Source organism: Taurulus bubalis (assembly GCF_910589615.1).
Source record: "Taurulus bubalis genome assembly, chromosome: 10".
NCBI classification, from domain to species: Eukaryota; Metazoa; Chordata; class Actinopteri; order Perciformes; family Cottidae; genus Taurulus; species Taurulus bubalis.
Window position 1 is genome coordinate 5,718,207 of NC_136598.1, and position 15,054 is coordinate 5,733,260.

Sequence of the window (15,054 nt, forward strand, 5' to 3'; positions counted from 1 at the left end):
CGCACACACACACACACGCACACGCACACACACAGACTTACCAATTTGTGTTAGCCTGCATTTCTGTGGCACAGCCACGGTGCCACCAATGTGGAAGACGTTACGCGCCAGGAGAGTCGCGACTGTTAAGACTGCTGATTTTTCAGCAGCACCATGAATAAAAGTGGATCGAACTTTATTTGCAGGTAATGCATTGGGACCAAAAGAAATTTCCTCCATTTTCTCTGCAGAAAATTCGGAGCCAGTAGGAGTCCTCCTTTGCTCAGTCCCAGTGTGCAATACACTCCACCTGTAGCTTAAAACTCTTTAAAAAAAAAAAGGCTTTTGGTTCCCCTCACATTGGACTTGACAGACACTCCAGACTGACTTCTGGCAGAAAGCCTCCACGCTGCAGACAACAAGCAATCACACCCAACCTCCTGCTGTTCGTCCTCCTCAGTACTGTCCTGTGATCTGTGGCGGCACCTTCAACTGACTGTCTTCTCTGTGCAAACACACACACACGTTTCCACCTTTCTCCTGGTCATCTGTTCTCCACTCCCCCTTGCTGCTCTTCCCATCTACCTCTCTGATATTTGCAGTCTTTGAGAATACATGCTGCTGTATCAGTGTGCTGCCAACCTGCTACCCTAATGCACAGACTTAAATTCAGCATTTAACAGCTCCAGCATTGTTGTGTAGTTTATGGCGCGATTATGAAGAGTGGAGTGCAGCAGATGTGTGTCTCTGCATATCAGCTGGTTTAATTTAGGTCATACAGTGGGATATGGGGATAAGGACGATGACATAACATGCATGATAATGCATTACTAAAAGTAAGATTTAATGGGTTGACCTGTGGGATGTGTGTGTGTGTGTGTGTGTGTGTGTGTGTGTGTGTGTGTGTGTGTCCATCTGTTCCTCGTGCACTAAATGCGCTTCTATTTCACACGGGCATTGCCCTCCTAAAGGGGAAGTCCTCTTTACACACTTTCCACTATGTGTAGCTTGCTTATATTTCCAGGTACTGGATTACCAACCCAGGGAGAGCCCTTTCTTTGAGAACAACAACATACTATTAAAGAGACTATCATTTGACTTTGACGGAAAACTCATGGAACTTTTTTTTCTGTAAAAAGGGCTAAATGGCAAGCTATTATCCAGACGCAAATACAAATGGGCATGATTAACAAAATAAGCAATTTTGGCAACCAGGCACAGCTGGACGCATGATAGAAAAAGTGAATATATTACCAGGGGGAAAGTTATATGGGGCTATATTATTATATAGTTTAGCAGGCAGCTTAATTTTCAATATCACGGCAGTAGTCTAAATCAAAGACGGTAAACCCAAAATGACACCAAAGCAATATCATGCAACATGCCTCCCATCACGCCCTACTCGTCAAATACAGCTGCTTGGTCGATGTCCCTGCGTTTCAAACTATGACGCTCTAGCTTCAGTTTTGGATGTCATTTTCCGGTTGTCTCATCCCATCTTCTTCTTTAATATAGTTCTGAATTTGGGGTTACGTCATCAGGTCTCGGCCCCGTTTCCCTGATCCTCTCGGGACATTCAACAGCTTGTGAAATTAAATTAGTCAGGCGCACAGCTTCAGCTTGATGACTTTGGGATAAATGTGCGGGGGAAATCAGGCTGCACAATGGATGGACAAAAGCCGGGAGCACATTTGTGACACTACTGAGCTCGAGTCTTGGCAAAACCAAAACTCCATCACCTGCTCTACCAGTGTGATGGCCAGAAAAGTGACTACTGGGTGGTCATATTTCTGTTTGTATCTGTTCAGGGTCGTGGAGGTATGGAGCCTTTGACAGCATGCAATATAGGTGCAGGGCCAACCTGAATCAGTCGTCAGTCAGGTCTAACACAGATAGACAGACACTCATATGTCTGGGACAGCTGCAGTCTGATGTGTGTCATTGGAAGGAAACACAGAGGAAACCTGCATGGAGGCAGAGATAACATGCAGACTGCATACAGAAGGGAGTGGAGCTCAACACTGAGCCACAATGTTATTCATTGGCACATTTTGTTAGTCATTGGGAAAAAAACAGGCGTGGAGTGCACGTCCAAAAAATGTAAACACAGGTAAACAATCCAACCACAAACAAGATTCAAGATTCAAGATGTTTTACTGTCATATGCACATATAACAGAGTTATTCTATACAATGAAATGCTTATTTTGCTTCCATTTGAGCATTTGCTCATGTGGCCCGTCTATCAGCAGTCAGTGCCTTCCAAACCACGATAAATAATTCATACAGCACCTGTCTTTGTGTTTGGTTAGGCGTAGGCAACGATACTTTGTTGAGGCTAGGGGGAAATTGCGGTCGTGGTTATAATAAACTAACTTTGACACTTCATGGAATACGACGTCTGTCAATCAAAACCACCCAAAGTCCCCCGTAAGAGGCTTTGGAGTACTTAAATGGCATCACGTCACTCTTTCCTTTTCAGTCGTCAGTCATCATTCACACAACCACAAGAGGTCACTTGTAAGGTAAAATGTAAGCAGGGAGACACCTGTGGTTCAGAGGTTAAGATGCCGACCATGAACCACAGCATCTCTGGTTGAATCCGGCGTGGGACTTTTGTGACATCTCTCTAAAGTCTTCCGACTTTGGTGATCCTCTGACCTCTCTCTCTATCTCGATAAATATTGGATGGATTGCTACAGCTTCAAGTTTTCTACAGACTAATGTCGAATTGTATTAACTTTGATCGCCTGGCTTTTCATCTAGCTCGATCACATGACGCAGCTGGAAGGATCATCGGTGCCTCACTCCCCCCCCCTCCCCTCCCTGCAGGACATATACAACACCCGCCTCACCCGCAAGGTGACCTTGATTGTGAGCGACCCCTGCCACCCCTCACATGGTCTCTTCAGCCTCCTGCCCTCTGGTAGGAGATACCGGAGCCTGCGAGCTCGCACCACCAGGCTGTTCAACAGCTTCATCCACCAGGCTGTCAGGAAGCTGAACTCTCTCCCCACCGTCCCACTCCGTCCTCTTCTCTAGACTCACATGTCTGGATGCTGCTAAGAACTACAGTCATTTATTTATAGTTTGGTCCTTCATCGTCTTGATAGTTCCTAATTTATGTTGTCTATATGTTATATGTTTTTTTTTATTTTTTACTTTTAAACAGTTTTTTGCACTTTATTATTATTATTATTACTATTACTATTGCACAATTCACTATATGTTGGACAGAATAGAAACATACTTTCGATCTTCTGCATGTTTGCACATTGCACAAAATTGATAATAAAACTGACTTTGACTTTGATTAAAATAAAATGTTCTAAATGTAATTATTTGCTTTTCAACTAAAGAATAACACCAGCCTCAGCTGTACGTTCTGTTTCGTGCTAATTAAACGTTTGCATGGTAACATGTTAAACATTGTGAACATGGTTAACAGTGTGCTTGCTAAACAGCAACATGGTCGTACATTATCATTGCTGATGTGAGCGCAATTTGTTTTTCAGGGTTTTTTGGGGGTGGTTTTAACATATTTTCGTGTAATTTCTGACTACCTACTAATACACTGCATGAATAACATGAAGTTCTTAGTGACTCTGATAAACAGCTGCTCTATGACTAGGAGTAGTAACAGTTAATCCATGATGATGGATGAAAATGGCAGTTTATCATTGTAATCTATGTTGCAATGTCTCTTCACTACTTCAACGCTTCATATTCTACAGCAGCATGATCGTAGGGAGTCTTAAATATTCATACCCATAGGAGGACAAATTCAAATATAAATACCTTTTTAAGCCAACTAATTACACTATACTTGTATGGAAGTAGTCAACAATATGTTGGTGTGCCCTCTTTTTTAGCAACATAAAAGGTTAGGATACACAGAGAAATGATAAACGAAAAGCGGGAAAACACACACTCTTATCTCACAGTCGCTCACTTCATCTAATTAAGAGCACCCAAGGCAGCTCTCAAACCAGCCACAGCTACAAATGGGTCCCTAGGTCCCCCCAGGGTGCAGAGGATTGTGCGACACCGGAATGAAAATAAACACATGACAACTGCAGCATGATAATGCATTCACCAAAGATGCTCCCAGAGTGGCAGAGTTCAGAACTGACATCAAAGGAGGGAACTGAAGCCTGAGTGAGGGGAGGGGTAAGGATTGATGTTCATGCAATGTTCAAGCTTCTTCTTTCTGCCTAAACCAGCCTGGATGACTGTGACTAGATTGAGATACACTTGGAGATACACTATATTTGGCAGCAGAGCTAGACTGCCATGCAAACTGCCACAAATGTTGGGGTGAAGCTGTGCTCTAGCTGCCTTCCTGCGTGGTGCTTTATATTTCGGGACCCTGAAAATTGACCAAGTTTCTGGGTATCTTATTAACTGCTGAGAGAATGGAGGTAGATGAAATAAAAGCCAGTGGTTATGGATCGTTTGCTTTTTATTTCTCGCCTACATACAGGTATGGGCGGCTGTAGCTCTTGGGGAGAGAGGTCGTCCTGAAACCACAAGGCTTCCGTAGCCGGTTTGATCCCTGGTCTCCCCATGTTCTCATGTCTATGTGTCCTTGAGCAAGACACTGAACCCCCAGTTGCTCCCCAGGCGCTTCACACAGCACACTGCTCCTTAATTACTAAGGGTAAAATGCAGAGAATAATTTCCCCACTGTGGGATTATTAAAAGGATATACAAAATTAAAATTAAAAAAACGATAGCCTCCCAGTATGGTTTTAGAAGTTGATGTTTCACATACACAACCATTCTTGATGCAAAATGCAAAAAAAAGAAGAAGTGAGGTGACAGTGGCTGAGATGCAGGTAGACACAGTAACTCGTTGTCAGTCAAATTAAATGCAAATATAGTGCTTCAGAATCAAGTGTAAAGCCCAAAGATGTGTGTCACTAGGCTGCCTGGATATCAGAGATGTGAAGCTATTTCGGTGAACAATTCAAATGTGACAAATATTTTTGCCAAATTGGATACAACTGTCGAAAAGGAGGAAGCGGGGTAGAGGTAGGCTGAGTATTTTTTGAAAAGATTCGATACCACCTGAGTTTCAGCACTAGTTTAATTTTGAAACCTACCTTTGAGCAATTTGCTAAAGTAAAATGTCTACAATTGGCGAGAATGTGTATCTAATTGTAACTACCAGATTGAATATATCAACACCAGCTTTTGGCACTTAACAGTTTTCATTACTCTGTGCTACAGACACATTTTAGTCGCTAAAGGTTGAGGTTTGATATCTTTCCTAAAGGAAAGGAGAGGAGTAATATTCATTGAATTGTTTTAGTCCTACCTCTTTCCGACTTACTTTGAGAAATGCCTAATTTTGACAGTAAATCAAATCATAAATCAGGAGCTTGACATTCAGTGCCTGCCTTTTGGTACATTACAGCTTTCAGTACTCATACTCAACACATTTCCGTCAGTACCAATAAAGTATTTAGGAGAGGAAAGGAAATGAGATTGAAAATAACAAAAAAAAAGAGCTGAAATGATGAGAGTGTGTTCCTCCCCTGGTGTCTCTTAGCTGTTTCTCTGCCCTGGAGCGACAGAAAGGAAGAGGCAGAGACAAAAGGGGGCGCATGCTGAGATTCATCATCATCATCAGTACAGGAGAGACACATGAGGAAAAACCCATTTTACATGGAACAGCCATTTCCTCCATGTGGAGGAGATTAGCAGCCATGCATGTGGCTCCAAACATTCCTCCCGCCATCATTTTCTCTCCTCTTCTCTCTCAGCAAGGGCTCGTGGTGTCATGCAACTCTTCTAAGCACAAGTGTTGCCAAAATGAATTAAGAGGCAGCCCTCTTGGCCGTTGATGAAAGCAGGAACCTCCCGCTCACACCCCAACGCTCACATAGATAAAGAAAAGCAGGCGCTGTAGGGGTGAAGACTGACAATTTGACACAGCCAGCTTTAAGTGCCAGGGATGTGCCATATTTTTTGACAGCGTACAGGGGAGAGCAAAGGGGGTCACTCTAATAGCCAGGGGACAATTTGGACTTAAATGTTGTCATCAAAGCTCGTGTCATCATCACAGTGTGTGGTTCTCAACATACCCTGCCTGGATTCCTATTTCTGCTGATGCCAATGACAAAAACAATCCACCCTGTGAGTTTTGGCATGTGTTAATGCGATGTGTCTGTCAGTCTCTTTAGGCAACTTCTCTCCCAGGTGCTGCAGGGACAGAATCCATAAACATCTCAGTTCTTTATGTGACCAGTGCAGAGGATGCAGGATAGTAAAGAACAGGCACATCCACACCTATGTGGCGCTGAGGGCAGAGCTTGAAGTCTTGTCAATCCAACAAATTAAGAGGCTTTCCTGCCCCCTAGTGACAAGAACAAAGGAGCATGTTGAGGGACAGATTCCTGCTACTCCAATGATGCTCTTCATCAAGAGCTGTCATATAAACTGACAAACACAGTTTATAAATGTAATTCACATTTAAAAAAAAACATAATTCGGACGTTATGTACCCCACATGTCGATCATGAATTATTACATAATAAAGACGTCATGTTAATTGACAATCCTCAATTAAGATTCATTTCGCAGCTGTTTCTTGCAACACGGGTGACGAAAATTCTCCACAAAAACAAGAGCAATGGAGAAATTACGCATGGGCTTCCGATTGCTTGCAATGTAGGATACTGGGCATCCAAAGGAATGCGTGCACCACATAGTATTACTCTCCATGTGACTGAAAGATGAAATAACCAAACGGGAAAAAGGCTTGAAAATTATAACTTACCCTTCTCCAAACTGAGATTTCTGCACACTTCAAGTTCTGCCATTTAGGACTCGAGTTGTTGGTCTCACTATGTCCCTCCATGCGTCTTGGACATCATTTTTATCTCCTAATTGCAGCAGCTCGAAAAAACATCAAACCATGCCTGACTAATCCATTTCTCCATGATGATTAGACGTTCACATGAAATGCGCCATGATGATGAAGTGTCACTTTTTTGTGCTAAAAACGAACCCAAGAAACAAACTGCTCCTCAGGCATCTGCCTCCCCTGTGCGATCTGTGGAGTGGCTTCCCAAACCATCAAACCTCTGACATCCACAGCCGCTGCGCGCACATCCTCTCCTGTCACCAGCCGCAGCACACAGGCAAAACGATAAGCCGATTTCTCACGCGCTCGTTGGACCGACGGAGAGTGGTTGTTAATAAGCAAGAGATTAGCCAATGCATGGTTTGAGCGAGAGTGAACGATAGCGCACAGAGCAGTGGTTTACCCGCCAGAGTTGGGCATTTTTATCAGCTTTGCCCGGCAGTCTGGTTCAGCTGTGTGGCGACAGTTTGAATTCCCACCAAACTGAACTCGTGCCACTACCGTGTGTTTGTTTGTTTAGGTCAGCCATTGCTCCGTATACATCCTAAACAGTCACCATTGCGCATGGATGCCAGCGCTATGACCTACTTTACACTCTCGTTTTGTGCTTCCTCAAAGACGCAGCAGGGGAAATGTAATATGAGGGTACGTTGCTCTGCAGTGCGCGCGCTGGGCCCCTCGTGCGTCCCACGAGAGGGAGAGAGAGACTGAGAGCACGCAAGTTCTGTGTGAACATGTATTAATAGTTCAGCTTTTAAAACGTGTGTGTGCGTGTGCCTGCGTGCGTGCGTGCGTGTGTGTCCAGCCTCAAATGTATCCTAGTTGAGTCAGTTAGTTTTGGTCAATCTAGAGCTCCAGCTTAGTCTTGCTCATTGGACCACGGTAAAGCCATTTCACTTAGGATTGCAGGAGACAATTATGGAGTGACCAAGCTCACTCAGCAACACACACTTGCACGCACACACAGTTGTGTTCAAACAGAAGGCGCAGAGGTTACCAAAAAGTGCTGTCTGGAGGGACAAAAAGACAGTTCATGTGTGTGTGTGTGTGTGTTTTCTGTGTGCACGCAATGTATATTTGGCTACATGAGGCTTTCCAGTGATTGTTCACTTTGATTTAAGTTGTAAACCTCTTTTCATCCCCACCTGCCTGATCACAGACAGCCCCCTCCCCTCACACCTCCATTTGGTTTATGTACCGTGTCCAAACAAAAACCATCAACCAATCTGTCATTCACAAAAGCGTGGAAACAACTGGAGGAAGTGAAAGAGGCAGAGTGAAGCTATTTCATGTGGAAAATTGGCAGGAAGAGAGGCCAGAGGCAGATGTTTTCAAAACGGTTCTGTGTGACAATAAAGGACAAACTGTCAGGGAAAGAGATCCGGATCTTAAGTTTGGTGAAGATACTACAAACAATTTATTCCGTCTATGTTTTGTTTTCCTAAATATAATGAATAGTGATAGATTAGCATCAGAATATGTTTTCTTGTTAAAAAAAATGGATTGGAGGGGGTTATGGGTGGTGCAGCTCACTTTTGTGGGACTTTATAAAAAACATATTCACATTTCATGCTCTGTATTCTTTAACAACATAAATTAATTACAGATTCTCATCTACTTTGATTTGGAGAAAGATATTTGCAAAGGTACAAATTCCCATCAATGCGATAATAACCTTTTTTCTAAGCATGAACAAAAGGGAAGCAGTGACTCTTTGCATCAATCAGGTCAATCCATCATCCACGGCAGAGTGAGGCAGGCCTGATTTGTGTGTGGTTCCCTGACACACTAAAAGTACACACTTGTACACAGTCCGATGTGGACACTAGCTATAGTAAGTCAAGGTGAGGCTTTAAGTGGTCTGTCTGCTGAGGGTGTGACAGCCACAAAGGCAGACGGAGATCAGAGATTTATTCTGGATTTGTCTGGTGGATCTGTCAGCGTCTGCGGCCTGACTGCCTCGAAACTCATAAATCATGATCAAATTGACGTCTGGATTAATGTCAGCTTTAAGGATAACGACAAATGCACTATTTGCTGTGGTTCATTGAATCATATAACATACTGGTATAAACAGCTATGCATACATGTGTCAGGGTACTTAAGCCGATGCATGCAAATATTTAGAAGAAGAGCAGTGTGCAAATCCTCTTGTATATATTATTCTTCTTCTTCAACTTTCCACGAATGAGTACTAATATGTAGGAATCACACAGGAAGAGAAACATAGCAATACAATGCAGGCATTGCAGCCCGCTGGTGCACATGTTTTGTATTGGCAAAACCACATCATGTCATGATTTTCATTCATGTCACAGTGATTGGGGTTGAAGTTTTTTGTACACGGTTTTACTGATGTCACAAGACTGAATCTTGGCTGTAGTCCGCAATATAAAAGTGTTCGAGGCACAATAATGGAGACGAGTCTCCCTCTACTGTTCATTCCCATGACGTACAGTTATCAGAGAACATATACAGTCCATCCCAAGAGGTGAAGAGACTGAGAAAGCCCCTGATTATGTTGTGTGTTTGTGTCTGTTGTGTGTGTTTTACATTGTGTTTACCATGGAAGGTGCTGTTGTCTGTCAGGAAGTGCCGGCGGTACTGTGGCGCTCCTTTCCTGTTCACAACCCAGGCGCTCATGGTGGGAGGAGGAGGACGAACAATTGGATGACCTGAAGAGGAGAAGAGAGTTGTACTGTGAGTGTACAAACATGTTTGAGGAATTGAATGAATTTAAAAGAAAAACATGTGGTGTCTTGTGCTATGAGTCAACTCACAACTCTCAAGACAAACAGCCCACGATGCAAATAAAAGAACAAAACTAGTTTAGAGGAGGAATAACACGATATGTTAAAGGAGGAGGAAACAATTGCTTCCTTTCTGGACAAGGAGACTTTGAGTGGGGGGATACGAAACAATTTCTAATTACGTTTTAATAAATTGGGGATTCTCTAGAGAGTTAGAAGAGAGTTTAATATTTCAGGACTGAGTAACCATTACAATTATAGAAAACTGTATGTTGTGTGCAAAGAAGACAATGTATGCAACTTGAAAGAGATTCAAAAGCAAAAGTATATAATGGGAAGTTCATTATAATTATTATTTATTATAGTATTATTATTTCTAATTATAATATGTTTGTCCAGTTTTACTTAGTTTGGCTTTAATTTTTAAATGAATTCTTCTTTTGTTAGTGGCAGCATCGCCACCTCTTGTGTTTTTTGAAGAGACCAAACGTGTTTTGAGTCTCTTCAAAGATATTTTTCTGATTGTGATTATAATCAGCATGTAACTGAATGAATATAATTACAGTGACAGATTATAGCTATTAACCTCCCAATGTGCCAGGCTCTTTGCTGTCTTTCCAGCTCTACCATGAACACATGATCTAATCCTCTTCTTTACCAAACTGTGCTACAATTTCTCGACCCTCTATCTAGTTTATCTGTTCCACCTTCTTTTACCCTTTGAAGTTATACATCTTTCTCAATGTGTTCTTTTTCATCCTACCTTTGTTTCTTTTGGAACATTATTCCCGGATTCCTAATTTTCCACTATTTCCTTCTGATCACTTTTCATTCCTCCCTCGTCTCGTTTGACCGCTTAGTGTTTCCCCACCTGTTGCTCATCTGTCTTTCTCTGATTTACTGCATCCCACTACAAACACACACTCTCTCTCTCAAACACACACACACACACACACACACACACGCACACACACAGGAGTTGTATAGATCCGGAAAGGCTTGGAGCCTCTGAGACAGTTATTGGCGTCTGGTGCCGGCTGACCCGAGTAGAGGTGACTGTCTGGTGGAACATGTAGAGCTCACGGGTCAAGTGTCTTTGAGGTGAAAGTACTTCCTTGTGACCCTGCCACCACCTCACTTTAGAACACAGAAGCCTGTGATGTCTGTGATGTTTATGAGGGGACATATGAACAAAGACCAACTCATTCTGTTAATATGACACCCGATGTCATGACAAATTAGTGTGTGCATACAGTGCAGAACTCTGCCAAAACATGGACAACTGTAAAGCATAAAGGTATAATGCAATGAATCTCCGCTCTCTTACTATAGTTGTAGATTAGATAAGCAATGTTTAATGTCTGTTCCTTTAAATAATGTTAGAATAGCCATTTTTATCATCAGGAATATGTTATTATTAGTTATTAAATGTTAAGTTGTACTCGGGTGATTCAAAGTTGGTGCTTGTGTAGGAAGTTGAGTTGGAAGCCAAAAGATTCATTTCTACAACAAAACATGGAGAAAAACACAAAGGTGAATGTGAGAAAAAAAGGAAAAATGAAAAGTAGAAAAGACCTCTAGGATAGTTTCCCAGAGCAAATTTGTCTGATCATCCGATAAGCAGTGCTTTCTGGTTGTGCTTTGGAAGAGAACCAAATAGAGCGTTGACATAATAGCATAATATCGGCTTCACTATACATCTTTGCAGTGTGTAAAGTTTGACTGTTTGGTGTTACGGTCATGTTAAAAGCATAAATCAGAGACTTTCCTCCTAGTCATTAAACTCTGCTTCACCTTACGCCTGCAACGTCTCTCTGTTGCTGTGAACTCGCTGGAGAGCACAGCCCCTTGTGGCCTACTGCTTGGTTACAGAATAATGTTTCAAAATTACTGTTTGTTTTAATAACAGAGCCCATATTAGAGATAGGAGTCGAGGTAGATGAGAGACACTAAGCAGCTTTAATAGCATATTAGGTTCTGATACAGCTAGATTATATGAAGCCACCATAAACATTGAAGCTTCACAAATACTGCAAGTTACACAGCAAATATCACCACACTTTATCACCATAAAGTGTCTATAATAGTGGCGCAACTAACATCTCATGTAATGTCTATTACTATACTATATTACTATACTGTCGTAAACATAGTCTACTCCCTGATTTTAATCAAATGTATCACCTGTGATTAACATACTTTTGGATCTTTATGTGTGAGACAGTTGAATAGAAATAATAAAAGAACTGCAGCATCTGCAACGTTGCTACCGTTAAGCATAACTTTGAACATAAGACTCAAGTTTAAACCATAATTCCTTTTTAAGGGGCTGTTGAATATTGATGACACATGTGCCATGGAACAAATTACCCCTCATATAAACATGTGTGTTAGTAACAATGGACCTCTCACGGCACACAGACACAAAGACAGCCGCATCTGTCAACCCATATTGACATATGCCAAAGAGCACTCTGTTAAGGCGTGACTAATGAGATATACAATGGTTATTATTTTGCAAGTGGCCAGATGCCATAAATGCTGAGTGATTAGTAACCAGTATTCAATAAAATAATACGAATAATTTATTTTTTAATCTGCAACTATCTCAGTGGTAATGTGCTTTTTGTAAAGCACAAGCACAGGCTTATATCCAACACGTTATATTGCTTCCTATACATCTGCCTTATACATCCTGATGGATGGGGATCCTAGTGGCTTTCAGCCAGTGAACCGCTGTGCTGTCAATGAGTAGCTTGTAATTGCTTGTTAAGCAGTTATCCAAAGAGAGAGCAAACAGTCTTGGTATGTTGATGGCTGGACAGGTTTCCAAAACCACCTTACTCACTCACTGATATATAAAAGTAAAGGCTGTATAGGGGACTAGAGGTAAAAGGTATTTTAGGTCATGGGAATATATTGTCATTGCTGAATATTGTTACAAACTTGGAAATGCTTTTCTATTCAATAAAGTATCTGTTTCATAGGTTTGGGGTGGTCAGAAGTTGCCTTTTTTATTGACTCTTGTAAAATATCTGTGTCTGCATTAGTCCAGTTTGTATTTCTGCTAACAATTAATACAACTTTATTATCTGCGTATATACAGTCAGTTTTCTAGACTGTAGAATATTATATTTCTTATACTTTAAAACTGACATTTTCTACCTCAGGTTCAAGAAAATCTGCATGGAATATCATCCTGTTCAAATCTCTGGAGATGCAACGGAACCATTAAACAGGATATTTTCATTATTGATTCATTTTCATAATATTTTCTTAATCAATCGATTTATTGTTTGGTCAATGAAATATTTGAAAATAGGGAAAAGTCCCCAGTAACATCTTCAAATAGGTTGTTTTGGCTGACAGAGCAATCAAACCCCAAATTGATTCAATTCATATTTATACATGACCAAAGAAAGCTGAAAATCCTCACAATTGAGAAGCTGGAACAAGATATTAACTGTCAATTTTGTTTGAAAAAGTTAAAACAATTAAGCAATGAAAAATCAAAATTGTTGCAGATACATTCATTTATAATTTGAGCTCTACAAAACTGCTCTAATGTGTTTTTACCTGGGACAGGAAGTTTAACATGTACATTGTCCAGCCAGTTCATAGAGCCTTTGACCTGATAAGGAACCAGAGCGAGGTTACTGAGGGGTCAGAGTTGTTACTTGGGAGCGCTGAGGCTATCTGAGGCTGTCAACAGACGCTGTAACATCATGGAGTCGTAACAGTGGTGCAAACTAAGACATCTCCTCTGAAAAAGAGCTGTGTGACCAAACCGTACTATAAAATTTAGTGTGTCTACATGTAAAGCTGAAATATAATATATCTATGGAATAGAAGAGCTTTATTTCAGTATTTGTAAATGGATATGAGTACGTTTGTGATTGGCCTCTGACATACAGTAGCACAAAGTGACAGCTTTATCATTGCTTGCTTTTATATTTGTGTCTTTCACGCATACATTTGCACACACACACCAACAATACATATACACATATCTCACAAACTATTTGGTTCATTCAAACCCAAAGTGTTCACCCTAAGTCCTTCCCCCTTCCTTTCCACCAAAAAACTTCAATTATTCATGAGGGATCACAGCACCCACAACGAATCATGTTCCCACTCCTACAACCCTACACCAGCAAGCCGATACACTGTTCACAATACTTCTAGTCACATAATAACAAGGGAGTCACTTTACGACCGATGCATTCTTGCACACTCACCCACACACGCACACGCACACACACACACACACACACACACACACACACACACACACACACACATCCTCTACAGTGCATGTGGCTGTGTGATGGAGAAGCTACTCAGTGTTATAGTTGTTTAACAGTAAGTGTTTTGGCAGCAGGTGAAATCAAATATCGGCCCGCTCATGAGAAAGTTCAATCAACAACTGCAAACTGCATATACAAAAAGTGAGTGAGTTTGGACCTGAGGCCTTTATGCCGCTATCAATTTGCAAATATGCTTCACCATCTTTGCCTGACAAAGACCCTCCTTGTATGAGAGGTTGACAACACTCAGGTTTATCAGGCAGGAGCAAAGACCTTTGTGGTTTTTTGAGGGTGCATTTCATTCAGTGTCACACCAGCTCTCTGTCTCTTTAAATCTCTTTGTCTTTCTCACCCAGGCGGCTACACACAACCACTCAAATCAAATAAAAAAATCCCCAAGGACCCTGCTCTCGGACGGGGGGTATTGCCCCATCTCTTTCTCTCTTCGATGGCTGCTCACTGAGTTTAATAAAGGCCTTTGTTATGCTGCCCTGCTGCAAATCTCTGTTGTTAAAGCACAATAGGGAAGGAGCACCAAAATGTGAAACGCATGCAGCAGAAAATGCTTTATCAATGATAGAGAATAACTATTGATTCTAGTAGAATACAACCAATGCACATGACAAATATATACCTGATCACATCAGCTCAGGCAGTTTGTGGTTGTCAAAATAATCCAAGATTTAAAAAATGTTTTGAGCCTGATTGGCTGTGGCTTACTTACCTAGAGAGGTACAATAAAGAATAGGACTCACATGTCTCGAGTTTCTATATTACAGACCTGTGTCCAGGCACACAGGTTTAACAGGTGCACATTTGCTTGGATACCTTATACAGTAACCTACCAACAGTACATTTAAAGTGACAGTTAACTGCATGCAGATTGCCACAGTCAGAAAAGTGCACAGTTATGGGTCAAGAAAGTCTTTTTAAGTTAGAAAATACACCTTGTGAGATATCATGTGAAAGAAATGTCTTTATGAATCACAACAAGCATCACAGGTTTACTTACTTCTGTCAATTCAATTTCAGATTTTGAAACCACGTTGTCAGCTTCCTCACAAAATGTTGCCACTTTCACCAGAGCAGTAGTCCTTCAGCCACTGGATGTCCATGGCACCGGGCACAGATGTAGAGTAAGTCCTTGA

At 41.5% G+C, this 15,054-nt stretch overlaps 1 protein-coding gene across 1 annotated transcript in view; it reads right to left on the reverse strand.

Annotated features, from left to right (window-relative positions):
* Nucleotides 1-9,492, reverse strand: part of plch1 (phospholipase C, eta 1) — a gene marked incomplete at both ends in the record, with an annotated part of 44,536 nt that extends 35,044 nt beyond the window's left edge. Inside the window, one exon of the mRNA XM_079225252.1 lies at nt 9,414-9,492. Coding sequence (XP_079081378.1) covers nt 9,414-9,492 — 79 coding nt within the window. The remainder of the gene's footprint in view (nt 1-9,413) is intronic.
* Nucleotides 9,493-15,054: the final 5,562 nt, after the last annotated feature.